Genomic DNA, 15274 nt, shown 5'->3' with positions numbered 1-15274 from the left:
AAACACTTCCTTCCATGGGGCTCTAGAAACAAAATGTTTGCCTTCGGTTGAAAGCAAACATCTTAAAGTGTTTATTGAAATCTAATAAAGGAACAGAAAATACTACAAAGTGATCAAATTGTTATTAAAGGGATAACTGTATCATTATAGTAATAATTAGGATGCTGATATTTCTCTTGGAAATAATTATCAATACTGTTATTCATTGTGTACCTCAGCAAACAATGAAAATACAGGTTAATGAGTATCTTAGCTTTTGTCAGAATAAATTCATAGTTAAGTTTAATATAAGAATAAAATATCTTCACAAGTACAAGTATACAAAAATATTAGCTACAAGGTTGTCCATCATAAACAGTGAACCATCGGAAGCAAACACAATGTCCACATATGGAAGACTGACTAAATACAGTATAGTGTAGACACAGAACAGGATACTCTCTGGATGCTGAATCAGATGGATGTTTATTGGGGAAAATGTATAATCTAAATTTTACTTTCTCTTTTTTCAAAAAAGCTATGCTGAAAATAAAATGGGTGGTAGAACCCCAAATTTAATACAATAACAATTGAGCACATATATACATCTGACACATATGTACATCCTGAGGAACTATTTCTGTCCTGCAACAGTAGACATGTGTGTCTATATATATTACAATATTGATTATGTAATATTTTAACATATACAATTACAATTTTTGTAACCAGAAAAAATATCCTAAACTATTTGTAAGGAAATGATATTTAGTATCATGTATAAATATTCAAAACAAAATCTGTTTTTGAAAAATATTTGCTTATTTCTATTTTTTAATTAAAAAGTCACGATGCTTTATATTAAACTCAAATCAGAAAGACAAAAAAGACAGTAGTAATAACTTAATAGTTAAAAAAAAATACCCCGACACAATGTCTGAAAACAGCCGTAAGCAAAATGAGCTTACATTCCAAATATAAGTCTTGATTAAAAACTTAACTTAAAACTTTGATTTGAAGCTACCACATGTAATACAGAATTGAAATTACAGGAGCAACATTCAGAGAGAACAGGTTTCCTTGGATCCTTAGAGAATGACAGCCAGGTGCTGCAAAGCCCCTTAGGCGTGGAGAACTCAAGTGCACAGCACACCTGGGGGCTGCTGCACAGAGAAATATGTATTTCCACAGTCGGCAAGTGAAAGAACGAGGGGTTATTTCCTTCGGCTGATGACTGTGTGGTTGTTTCCTTAGATGTAAAGTGTTTTCCTTCCTAACACGGGAGCTGTCGCAGAAACCAATGAGGGCCCTCTTTTTAGAAGCTCCAGTAATTACACATAGTGCAGGTTCAACAGGACAAAATTTCTGTCTATTTCAACATATTTAAATTTTTCTCCAGTGTATGGGATGCTTATTATAAATAAGAAAATAACAAATATTGATTTCAGTGCTTTAGACTTACACTCAAAATTCCCTTATGTCGATTTCATTTTCCTTATTAAAGCATAAATATTAATAGTATTTCATTTTTACCTTATGTGACCGTAGGTAGGTGGATTTGTTTGTTGGTGGTGGTTCGAATTTTTTTTCCCCCACAGAAAATCATCCCATGCCAAATCCTGGCCTAAATGGTTACTGTAAAGTTTAAACTTAACTCCTGGACTTAGTCTTCTATAATCTCCAACTGTGAAAAATGTAAAATACACTTATGTATTTTTTAAGTTATACTCTTTTTTGAGAAGTCAGATAAGATCCCAAGTAACCTACATGTGGGTGCAGGCTATGCTTTTGAAAAGGCTCTCCATGAAGCTACTCACCAAGGAGCCTATTTCTCCTGGGATGAATCAAAGCAAGGTGACAATGCTCTATCGGTCACCATTTATAATGTGAAGTCTGTAGAATGTTATGAAGATTTTCTGGGGACACACACAAGCTATCCTCATCAATTCTCAATGAGACTCACTCTGCATGACACAGGAGTCATAATAATGAGGTATTCAACGCTACCCAGAACCTGCCTGAAAAACCAATGACTTTGCTTTGCGTTCTAACCATATTCAAATAAACTAACCAAACACATTCATTTTTCATCTTGAAGAGGAAAGTCTAGTTTACCCAATAATTTTAAGAACGATTAGAAGGCCATCTTTTGTTTGTTAAGAAAAAGTACCTAAGTGATAGTGTGACCAGTGCCAACACTGTTTTAATATAGTCTGTTTCCTGTACAGACTTGTCTTGAGGTTTTCTTCCCTGATAAGCATATCTTGCTTTTACCACGCAGAGTCATAACAGCAGATGCTAGAATAATTAAAAACCTATCACTGTGGACTCCTCCATCCCAAGGCAGCCTAGGACAATGCAGGCGTCTATGGATGTCCTTGTCACAGGGTACCCATATCTTCCGGGCTGTCTCTGGGCTTTAATGTACATCCTTGCACCTTCTCATTCGGCAGGAAGTCCGTCTCTGGGGATCACTTGCAGAAAATAGGACATTGAGTCCATAATTAAAGTAATCTCGTTCCAGGCAGATGCTGCTGTTGGCTCTGTTATCACAGATTACAAAAGGCATCTTGAGGGTTATAAAATGTGCGGCAAATAGCTTTGGAGATGAGAAACAGCAATTTTTCATCTAATTTTGATCCATAGACATGTAAGTACTGACTTGCTACTTTTTGGTTTTGAGCCAAATCACGATTATGGTGCCGAGAGGAGCCAGGCAGTCGCCAAAATTAAAGTACACTCTAGCTTTTATCCTCAAAGTGAGCAAAGCTCTTTTGTAACCATCTCTGCATTTAGCAAATAAGGGTGCCGTCTCAAACCTGTGCATTAATGCCCGCAGGGGATTTAGGAGAAAGGCTCATGTGGCTTAGCTTTAGGGACACACTTGCAACATGCTTACTGGAGTTAAAGCAGGAGTCTGACTAAGGGACCTGCCATCAAGTTGTCTTGCAACTACGGTGTATGTTTTTAATTAGAAGTCTGTCCACTGTTTGTCTTCCCATAAAACCCCGTGTGTTGCTCTTTGAAATATGCAGCCCAGAGCCTGCAGTAATGCCCCTGTCACCATCCTCCCATGCATGAACACCGGCAGAGGAAATGGTCCCGCTGACACTTGACTCTAGCTTAGGGCTGCTCAGCATCAGGGTTACCAGCCGGTGCCGTTGTTGAATGTTTATTTCATAAACAAACGAACGTTAACCAGATCCTGATTTAACTGTGTGAATGTCTTCTGTGTCCAGACAATGTGCTTCACATGCTATGTACAGTTCTTCAAAACTCTAGAGACAATGAATCCTCAATAAGACGATCCGTAATTGATTTGGGCCACTTAATTTAAAGGCACAGTCAACGAACAGTATTAACCTTTACATTTACATTAGCTTAACCAGCGATCAAAACTAGAGCTTCAGTCCAGTTTAGTCAACCATAGGCATGTTTGTGTTCTAGGATGTTTAAATATCAGAATTAATACTTAGAAGAATTTAGACAATGTCCCCGGAATTGTTAGAAAAAAAAAATAACTGTAAATCATAGAATGTGAGCTGCTTAGAGATTTTTATTAAATGACCAAACTGGTATTTCCCAAGACTACTAACATATTCCATAGCCTGCTGTTATCAGCGCATGCCTAGAGGGACAACTGGGAGCACAGACTCTAAATCTTTGGCATAATCTTCTGCTATATCATGCATTCGTGATCAATCAGCTCAATGAGTATGTATTAATCTCTGATAGATATCATATTGGATTGATAAATTATATTATATTCACTTGAGTGGCGTTGCCTCTGTGTCTATGGAGAATTAATGATATGATGCTGTATCATTAAATCAAGCAAATTAATAATTGCTTGAAGCACTGGAGATACGGTTATTTTGGAATACATAATAATATAATTATCTGTGTCTACCCATCTTGCTGTACAATAGATCACAGAACCTATTCCTTTGATCTGAAATGTTGGGTCATTTGGTCAACAGCACTCTATTCCCTCCACACCAGAGGCCATTTTACTCCTCTTTTCAGGTCCCGCGAATACTCAGCAAGTCTACACACAAGCATCAGCAGGTGTTGTTTGGATCTGAGCCTGACTTACTGCCTGTATTGTGTTTTCTTCCAGATTCACACCCATTGCACGCAACTAACTCTGCTCTTTAGGACTGGATGGCGTTCCAATACGCATGCGTTCCACACAGTCTCTGTCCGTTGGTGGATATAAGTTATTTCCACGTTTTGGCCATTGTGAATAATCTTGCAATACAAGGTAGGGCTGCAGGGCCACGTGGTAGTTCTACGCTTAAGATTTCTCTTTGAGAGACCTCCAAATATCTTCCATCATAATTGATTCTTATCAGGCGTTTGTAAGGATTCCCTTTGTGCCATGTCTTCTCCAGCACGGTTTATCGTTCATCTTTTTAGCATATGTTATAAGGAGTTTTATAACGGTATTTACAATTCGAACACTGGAAGCATATACTGAGCACTCTGCCACGTTTTCAGTTTTAAACGTTGCCCTCAGCTCTGTTGACATGAAACCATCTTGTTCTTCATCAGTGACCTTTCAGCTCTAGTCGTAGGCTTCAACCATTTTCCTGGTTAACGCCGCAGTGCCTGGTTACTGTTGGACAGCGCTCGGCTGGAAGGCCTTTCATCCCTGCTTTTGTGGCATTGTGCTCAGGTTTGACTTTCAGAAGCAACATGCTGATGCGATTTTGAAGTGACATTCTCAAAAGTTATTTTCCAGTGGAAATTATCACCTGTTTATGGATGTTGTCCTGACAGATGGGCTCAGGCTTGTTCAGGGACCTGTGACCTTTTGTGCTTCCATAATTTTTCAACTTGCCCTTTTCACTTATTGTGATGGATTAATTACATTAGGTTTAACCCTTTCCCAACCCCTTTCCTGCTTTGAAACTTCTAATTTCATGTCCATTTTAAACATATATATATAGGTTTAACAATCATCTTTAACGGAGGCAATGATCTTTGAGTTACTCTGAAGGCTCTGTAGTTTGGTTATCCGTTGCTCTTAAAACCCATCTTACAGCAGGTGTCCGTGTGCACTTGCTCAGTTACTTCTACACCCAATGCACACAATTGTGGACACTTGCCACACGGCTTTGCTCTTTGTGAGTGCATCATGAAGGTTTTGCATTTCCACCTTTCTTCTGGATTTATCTTGTTAAATATCACACATTGTCTATAAATCTTGCTTCTACAGGGTCTGTGTAGTAAAAAAGATCTTTCTCTAGAGCTTTGAAGATATGTTTAGTCTGCTTTCACATCTGTCATATTCCAGGCAGAGAATCCCAAGATGGTGGTTGTTTTCCTCCACTTCATTGAAGATATTTTTCCTTGGTTTTCAGATAAAAAACTCGCTGTTCAGCTGATTTCTGGGAAATGTACCTTTTCTCTGGTTGCCTTTACTATTTTCTGTGGTAATATTCTGAAAGTTTATCATGTATCGCTGATAGTTTGCTTTATCCTGCTTAGGTGGAAACAACATTTATCTTCCCCTTATTCCTAACACCTCTTCCCACTATCTCCTTAAGCTTCCCCTTCTCATTGTCTTATCTCCTCCTAAAATTTACACTGGAGGCTAACACTGTGTTTTGTTGCACGCAGCTGATGCTCTTGGGGCATGAAGAGATGGCTTAGAAGTTAAGAATTCTGGCTGCTCTTGCAGAAGAACCAAGTTTAATCCCAAGTCTTAACATGGCAGCTCATAACCTTTTGTAACTGCAGTTTAGGGGATTTGACATTCTCTTCTGGCCTTGAAGGAGACTGTATGCACATCACACAAATATACATGGCAGGCAGAACACCTATGCACACATGTGCGCAGGTTCGAGTGCTCGTACGCATGCACATTCGCACGCACACATCCTGAAAACTCAAAGGAGAAAGGGCTTATTTTGGGGTCAGTGTTAAGGTACAGCCTTTTGTTGTGGGAAAGTCAATGCTGGAGCTTGGAGCATTAGATCACATCACATAGGTTTGCATCAGGAAGAAGAGAGCAATGGATGCTAGTGTTCAACTCGGATTTTTCTTTTTATGCAATACAGAACCCCAGCCCGGAGAATGGTACCATCTACTCTAAAGGTGGGCCTTTCTACCCCAAATTAACCTCCTCAGAATGATCCTCCCTTGTGTGGCTACAGACTTGTCTCCTAGGTGACAGCAGATCCTGTCAGGTTGATAGTCAATGTTAACCATTGAAGCTGCTCTTCACATGTTGATGATTTAGCATCTTATACATAACTTTCCTTATGGATGACCCTAAGCCGACAACAGATTTTATTTTGTTCCCTCTGGGTTTCCAGGAAAATGGAAGCTTCATAGGGAGGACCTATTTCCAGCTCTCCCTTATTTTTACCTCCAACGATCTCTAAAGAAGCTCCCACATCTTCAGTCTACACAAGTGAGAAAGCCAAGCCTGGGCCCGAACTCTGGGTTCAAATATCCCTTGGACAGGACAGCCCTGGCTCCTGCCTCTTAAGTCAACCCTGGTCTTCCTGTTTTCTTCTGGAACCTGGTGCTGCTGTTCTCACAGGTCTCAAAGTTTCCTGCTTTAGCTGCAATCTCCACGTTATTTTAGCAGAAAAATTCCTGCTGTGTCAGCTTGATCTTCCACAATACCAGAAACTCCCTACAAACACAACAGTAATGTATCTGAAACTCATTGAGACAAATGGTTTTTTTTTTTCTAGGCCTTTTCCAGCCCACGTGTTCAGTTACTGTGGTGCCTTCACGGGTCCTCCGTATGCCATGGGATGGTAATAGGAAGATGGTGACTAAAAGGAACACATTTGAGTTTATTTTATTCGAGCTCTCCCTTCAGGGCCTGTTAGTCTGGGGAACATATAGGAGGTTAGGATGCCTGTCATGCATATACTCATACACTCAGTAAAGGAAAGATAGTGTTTTTACTGGAAATACAATACTTCTGCTCCTCACCACCATCCAATGGCATTCTAAACCTCATTATTGATCCTGTATTCATCATGATTAGTCCTCCAGAAGAGCTAATTTTAAGTAACGGGCACATGAGAGTAAGTTTTCAAGGGTAAGAGTACATTTTAGACAGAATAGGGCCTAAAACGTGGCACCGGATCGGCAGAATGGGAGCAGGAACAGGAAATGCCATGAGTAGGCAGCCCACGACAATGCCCGCCCCTCGTGCCTGGCTGCATTACGTAGCCAGGTTTAAGATCATAGAAAGAGCTGCACTAGAAATGAATTTACAGTGAACAATTAGGTAGCAAGCATTTCAGGCAAAACCATCCTGATCGGTGGAAGTTCAATGCTACGGTGAGTCAAGTTCAGAAGAGGAAACTTGATCTAGTTTACTGGGTCATCTAGTTCACCAGGGCTGGGGTCTGCTGCACGCCTACTGTTGTTTGACAGGTGACCAGACACGGACAAACCACTGAGTGGCTGCGTCCCTGGGAAAATGTATTTACCTACCTCCCTAACATAGCAGTCATTGCTAATTTTAAATATTACGACTTTGGGCTGGAAGTCATCAGGGGCTTCTAAGACTGGATAAACTAATTCTAAAAGGAAGAAATCCACAAACATTAAATTCCTGTTAGATTCCGAGGCATTTCACTGGGACACAGCCTGTAGTGCACAGACTTTGTTTTTCTGTTTTCACAAACTGCCAAAGGGGTGCAAGCAGGCTGTGGAAAGTGCAGGAGTCAGTCTGCCTCAGCTACTGGGCATACAGAGAAGAACGGGTCTGGCTCCAAACGTCAGGCCCTTCTGACTGCTCTGGACTCCCCCATCCCGGAAACTAACCAAGGGAGATGATAGTGCTTTCCACAGACCGCTTTTCCTTTTAGATTTATCAGGACAAACTAAGAACCGTCAGAAAACCAGGTCTTTTCAAGAGGAAACAAATTCACTAGCACTGCTATTCACTCTGGGGTAGAATTCTGCAACAGCCTCTGCATCTCCAGCAAGGAGAGACAATGATGTAACTCTGACTGCGGCCCCTGCAGAGAAGGTCCTGTGGAGACCCCAGTAGATGATCCCAGTAGACTCAACAAGGCTGACTTTGTGATTCTTTCACTCATTCATTCATTCATTTTTGGAGGAAGAAACACAGAAATGGAGAAGAGAAAAAAAAATGAAGAGCTGGTTTGTCTTTTGAGTGTTTGTTAAACTTTTAAAATACGTCACGTCATATAAGAATTATGGTTCCTTCAACCCATCTTGGGAGTTTGAAGTATATGTTTTATCCCAACCCTACTCCTCTCGATTAAAAATTAAATCCCCAAGAAGCAACCTGACCTCATTTGCAAAGGCGCCGATCTGTGAGAATACATGTTAGTCCCAGAACTTAGACTGTCACCCAGTCCAGCCTAATTGGCTGTGGAACTCTGATAAAAAGCAGGGGCCTGCGGGAGGTGAGAATGAGCAGCCGGGGCTCCGACACTTCCCTCTGCGGATGAATAATATACTTTTTATCTTGTCATTCGCGGGCGCAGGTTTTGAGCAGCACTAAAATAATTGACTCAAATTGTAGGATGTGTTTAAAAAAAGAAAATCAGACCGTCAGGGGGAAAAAGAGAATTGTGATTTACAGAAGAGATTCCTTATTCAGAAAACAGAATGTCTGGTTTTATCTCACAGTAGGGATACAATCATTTTCAGCTTACAGGAGAACTAATTTATGGGGTTATTTTTTGCAGCAAACTGAATGCAATCTTGAGATCCAAGAAGAACCTATATATGTCATGCTGATGCCCTGGTCTGAGGCACAGTGAACTCCCGGCAAACCCATGCACTCAGAGTCCTGTCGTATTCCAGATGTTTCCACAAAACAAATATAATTGTGGGGTTTCCTTTAGATGAGTAAGATAAATGGACAACCAACTATGGCCTTTCTTTGGGGATTCTCCAGGCAGCTGGAACGGCTCCCATCAAAAATTAAAAGCACTAGGGATATACTTGTACAGCAGTTCAACTCCGCATCCATTCTCGTCCAAGACTGTCAGGTGCTCAGAAACTGCGAGCGTCCTCAATTCTTCAAATGATCCCTTTGCTTCTTGTTTAGAGCACTTAAGAAAGCCCTCTAGAAGTTACTTCCTTTGAAGCATCAAATGTGCAAATATGGTCCCTCCCAGGCTCCTCTTTACTGGCCAAGGATACCGCTCTCCCCCCCCCCCAGAGTGCTCACGATCTTAAATAGAAAATATCTCAATTTATTGCTTATTTTATTTTCAGTTTTTCTGCCTATTGGTATTTGGATGAATGGGTTATTTTGCTGCTTTTAATATCATCATGCATGTCACACACAGTAGGAAACACCTGCTAGCCACACAGAAGACATTCTGATGCTACACTGCAAAACAATATAAGTATCATTACTTCCCATAATAAAATAGAAGTGATCACTTCAAGGCGGAAGAAGTAGGGAAACATGACTTTTTATCCTATGTTGTTTGCTCACGGAGTTAACTTCAGGTTGGTTATTTAACCGCTCTGTTCTTCTACATGCTCACCGGTGAATGCAGACACCAATTCTCTAAAACAGGTCTCATTATTATGAGGATGGTTGGATTGAGATGCAATGACCACTTAGAAGAATGGAAGTCATCTGGTACATTTTTAAAAAGTAAAATTATTTCCCTCCTTTTTCGGTAATGTCTAAGGTTAGATGTCCCAAGTCTTATTTCTCTTCCTCCCATTCTTTGGTTCCCCTTCACCCTAGCATCCTTCCTCCCTACCCACACCTGTCTTTGCCCCTCTCACCTCCTCCCTCTCTTGTTCTCCCTTTTGACTGGAGGTGTATTAGTCACTGAAGACGACAATACAACATAAAACTAGAGACAGGCACTTCAGCCTTAAGACAGGAATGTGAGGAAGATCGGAGACAATGTTACCTATAAAATGTTTCAACACACCACAAACACATTGTAGCCTTCTTCCTGGACATCAGCACAGCAGGCCCTTCATCCCCAGAGTGCCCCTGCCCTTGTCTCTTCATGGTTGTCTTTTAACAAGGAAGACAGTAAATGTAGCCCGCGTGAGTTGGTAAGTATCCAGACATTCAGACAGAAGGCCATTTATTCCTTACTGAGAAGGTGCACTTAATAAATAACAGAATTGTCTTGAATTTCAGCTCAAATGTATATAATTCTTAGTGTGGAATTTTTAAAGGTTTTAAAGTAAGAAACTTGGTTTAGAACTATAAGAAAAATCACCATGAATTGGCTGTACAGAGACAAAAATGAAAACCTAGTGTACTATCAAGTACTATCAATCGTCAGCCTAACAGATACCACACACATGCTAATGTTAGATATTAGTCACTGAATTTCTTCAGAGCTAGCACACCATATAAGACATTAAGTAATATATTAAAACAATAAAAGGGAGAAAGTGGAATGTGAACCTATGACTTTAAGTATCTAAAACTATATTTATGACTGCCAAGAGAGCTTAGTGAGTAAAGGTGCTGCTACCAATCATAATGATCTGAGTTCCAACCCCTCAACTCACATAGTGGAAGGTAACATGCTTTCTACAAACTATTCTCTGTCTTCTACACATGGAGCATGGCATGTGAATGTCCCCACCATTCATGTGAAGTTGTAAAAACTAAGGCATGGCCATGCTGGTTTGTAATCCCACCACTGGGAAGGCAAGGGCAGGTGGTGTAGAAGGAATCTCTTCTGTCTATTTGGAAACTTCATTTGTCAAGTAAAGCTAATTGGCCTGTAGCTGAGACAGGAAATAAAAGATGGGAGTTCCAGTAGGAAGCAGGGATTCTGGAACAGAGCCAAGCTCAAGAGGCTTTTCACCAGGTACATGGAGGATGTCCGTAGCATGGGAGCTGAGTAGACATAACCAGCCACGTGACAGAACTTAGGATAAATGAGATATTAAGCTATGATCTTATGGAGAACAGCCAAAGCTTATGCCCTAGGTATTAATAAATATATTTGATTCTCTGAGTCACTATTCCAGGAGCCTGGGGCTGGGAGTGGGGAACGCACACTTGACAAGATGGTTCCCTGGGGCCTATCTGCTAGCTAGCCTAGACTGCAGATCCTTGCCAAATGCCTCACTTCAGCAGAGCATTCAGGCTTCTCTGAGTACTGAGTGAATGATCATTGTGCCTTAGAAGATCAGCTAGGCACCATGAATAGGGCAGAGCAGGGAGAAGTGGGCTCACAAGTTGTGAAACTTCTGCAGTGGTCCTGCATAAAAAGGCTCAGATATAAAAACTTCCGCAGGAAGAAGGCTATGAGATTAAACGTTGAGCATCTCTATGGGATCACTGAGATATGGTCATCTGGGTCACACAGAACAGAGACAGGCAGGAAGTGTATGCCATCAGTGCCAGGGGGTGGCCATACGAAACCCTGACACTGAACTGGACCCTGTCAGAGCTAGAGAGTTAGTGATGGACTTTGGTATATACCATTTGTATGCATTTTGTCCCCTGAGCATGAGATTAGAACAGAAATATTAAAGGTACCCTCTACCTCTGTCTTGCCCAACAGTCTACTGAACAGCTGTTTCTGTGAGTTACCACACCTGACAAATATTCAGTGGCAACTGCTGTGTGCCAAGGACTCTTCTAGACTCGTGGGGCAGATCACTAAAGAAAATATTCTTGCCCCAAGGAGTTGAATGAATTTTAGTGGCAAAAAGGTAATTCAGTGAACATGATCGTGTTAGAAATAAAGACAAATTCAGTGAAGGCCATGAGTAAAAGCCAGGTCGGAAGGAGGAAGGTCACTGGCTGCAGGGTAGGGAGGAGGCGCAGTCAGTGTTGGGAGACACCAAAGCCTTTGACCAGCGTCAGGAGAGAATCTTAGGTTCTGAACTGTCCCAGACACTGTACGACCATAAATCATCTGCTGATCACTTCTCCTTCTCTTCTTTCTTCTCCTCCCTCCTTCTCTTCCTTCCTCCTCATCTTCTTCATCTTTTCCCCTTCTCCTCCTCTTCTTCCTCTCCTTCTCCTCCCTCCTCCTCCTCCTCCTCCTCCTCCCTCCCCTCCTGGTGAGCTACATGTATTCCTCCCTGTGTTAGTTGTTCTCTCAGATATTCTGGCCTTAGCTACACAAAAGGAGTTAATTCACTTAGCAGGTTCTAAGCACACTTTTTTTGTCAGAGAGCTCACAGCTAAATTGGTGATCATCTTCCAAGTTGTGTGTGAAGCCTTGAAAGATGATACCTTCTTTTATTTTAGTTTATAATACTCCCTTTCCTGTTGCTTGGTCGGGACTAGTCATTTAGTATTTTTTACTTTCAATTTAAATACAGTTGCATTATTTACCCTTCCTTCCCATCCCCCCTCCCTCTCAAAGTCATGGCCACTTTTCTTGTTAACCCCCCCCCATCTCTCTCTCACACACACACATTTAGTTTTGCTATGTAATTATATTATAAAATGACTAAATGGTATTAATTATATACAAATCACATACTTTTGTTTTAAAACGGGATCTCTCTACATGGCCCTGACTATCTTGGAACTCATAATGTAGACCAAACTGGCCTCGAACTTAGAGAAAAGGCATGAGCCACTATACCCAGCCAATAAATCCACTTTCAGTAATGGCAGTATTTAAGATAGTATGTCAGTCTTAAAATTGCCTCGTATAGGCGCCTGTGTGAGTCATATGATCCCCAGAAGGTAGCACTATTTAGGAAGGTTGTAGAAACTCGAGGACTTAGAAGCTAAAGACAGAAGGTTACTACAGTTGCGACTTTGAAGCAAATCCATTCATTTCCTTGTCCTCATAACCCCCTACCCTCTCTCCCTTGCCCCACCCCTCAACAAGTTAAACAATCTTCTATGCTACCTGTTCCTGCAACCGTGATGTTCCACCCAAACACAGAGCGGCCAGCTTCAGACTTAACTCCCTGGGGCCCGAGGAGCCTGTGTGTTTCACACTGCTGTGACCACACTGCAGGACAGAACACCATCTCCAACGGGAGACCTCACCACCCTCCTCCTCACACCTTTATTTCATTCAGGATTGCTGTCAGCTGGAATTTAATTTGATAAATATGGTGCTCACACATAAATATGCAAAATAAAAATTTGACTGAAAATTGACTACTTTAAAAACCAGTTTTGACTTCTTCTAACACTATAATTAATGGTTTCAGTTACAGTCAGACCTGGTGACATAAAACCTTAAGTAGTTACCCTGTGTAACCCCATGAAAGGTAGTACTTGCCTTCCACATTTGTCACACACACAATAGGTACTCACATAAAATTCACACAGCCTGTGCCAGCGGGCGGGGCAATCCAGACAAAGCTGAGGTTGGTCGTAGGCAGGTGACTTACATGAGAGGCCACCACGCTGCACATAAACTGGTTACCAAACTGGTGGTCAGACATGATCCCTGTGAGACAGAAAGGGGGGTGGTGTTACAAAGAAAACAAAATGAACTCCTTCCTACTCACCAAGGCATGATGATATTTTATGAACATTTTTATTTTATACCAAGGCTCATTAAGCTAAGTGGCTTCCCATAAGTTACGCAATCTTCTCTTTTCCTTGATAGAGGCAAATTGATCATTTAAAACACCATTATCATGAAATGACCAATGAAAGCCATCATTAGACAATGAGCTTTGCCTTCATAGGATTCTCCACTGATCACCGAATCCCCTCAGAGCAGCACACACCAAGCCTGGATTCCTTAGAGTTGTCAGGCCTGGGGACCACACAGCACAGTGAACTGGGAGGTGTGTTAGCACAGAAATGCTCTGGGGTCACGCACGAAATGTAGGTTTCTGTTGGGCTATTTCAGAGGAGATCAGGGTTGCCCGGCAATGCCACCATTTTCCCACTAGAGATCTTATAACCTGAGGGACAGTACTCCGGGCCTAGTTCACTCTCAGAGAACTATGGTTTGACTTCTAGAAGACAGATCCCAAAGGAACTGAAAATAACAGTATCACTATCTTAATTTTCATTTGGGAATATGAAGACAGAGTGGCTATAAGTTAGCAACTTGGCTGATATAAAAGTAGTCATGTTAAGAGAAAGATGGGTGTTGATCATTTTGTAGTTTGTACCATGGGCCAGCTTCTGTCTGTGATTGGGAATACCCAACTGGCCTGGGGCTGTGTTCTGTGACCTTGCTTATGTTCAACATAAGAACACTATGGCATATCAGCAGGTAAGTCAGCGACTACTGAAATATCAGGAAATGTCTCTGATCCCTTTTAACAGAGCAATTCTCTTAATTTTAATACAGATAAGAAATATGAATGAACATCTAAATAATAAGGAAACAAACTATTTAGAAAATAGACAAAATACCTGAAGAGATTTTGTACCAAAAAAAACATGTATGGAAAACAAGGTACAAATTGTTCAACATCATACACTGCTCCAGACTGAGAATTAAACAACAATAAAGCAAGTAACAGAACAACCAAATCACAAACACAGAAAATACTGTCTGCTGGTGTACATATGCAACGAGTTAAAAAAAAAAACTCTTCACCCCCTTTGGAAGACAATTTTCTTATAATACTAAAAATATTCTTATCATAACATATAGCAATGTTATGCTTTGTCACACACACATGTGAAATGAAAGTTTGTGCGCTCACATGTATGCATGTGTGTGCAGCACACACACGAACACATGGATGTTTAAAGCAGATTTGTTAATAATTTCCAACACTCAGAAGTAGCTAGAAGGTCTTTCAGCAGAAGAGTGAATAAATTCACTCTGATCTATCCAGGCAATGGAGCCTGATTTAGCTAAAATAGAAAAATAATGAACAAGCTACATAAAGATGCAAAGAAAGCTGAAATACACATAGTACCATGTAACAGTAGCCAGTCTGAAAAGGCTGCAGGATGTCTGACTCCAACCAGACATCACCCTTCAAAGGAGGGAAACTACAGAAGCAGTTCAAAGATGAATGTTCGCCAGGGTCCGGAGGGAGAAGGGAAAGGGCAGGACACAGGGTCTGAGGGCAGAGGGTCTTTCTACACAGTGCTTCAACAATGGACTACAGTCATTATGCAAATGCTCAAACCTCACAGGACATAAAATACTGAGTAGAACCTAATAGATGCTATGTGCTCTGGGTGATAATGATGTGTCCAGTGCAGGGTCATTGATCTTGACAAATGTGCCACCATGGGGCAGGATGTCAGCTGTAGAGGTGGGTTTTTGCTCTTTTTTTTTTCAGTGTGTAGAGGCAAAGGCTATATGGGTAACTTTTAAACTCAATTTTGCTGTGAATTTAAACTTATCAAAAAATAAAAAAATAAAAACCCCACATATTAACTAAA

The 15274-nt window shown here is 41.0% G+C and overlaps 1 protein-coding gene across 1 annotated transcript in view; it reads right to left on the bottom strand.

Annotated features, from left to right (window-relative positions):
• Positions 1-15274, bottom strand: part of RELN (reelin) — a gene marked incomplete at its 5' end in the record, with an annotated part of 413261 nt that overhangs the window by 286151 nt on the left and 111836 nt on the right. Inside the window, one exon of the mRNA XM_080936108.1 lies at positions 13223-13358. Within this exon, the coding sequence (XP_080792234.1) occupies positions 13223-13358 (136 nt within the window). The remainder of the gene's footprint in view (positions 1-13222; positions 13359-15274) is intronic.

This window comes from Micromys minutus (genome assembly GCF_963924665.1).
Source record: "Micromys minutus genome assembly, chromosome: 23".
In the NCBI taxonomy this organism is placed as follows: Eukaryota; Metazoa; Chordata; class Mammalia; order Rodentia; family Muridae; genus Micromys; species Micromys minutus.
Note: the sequence above shows the minus strand (reverse complement) of the source record. Positions and strands in the feature narration are given on the sequence as shown.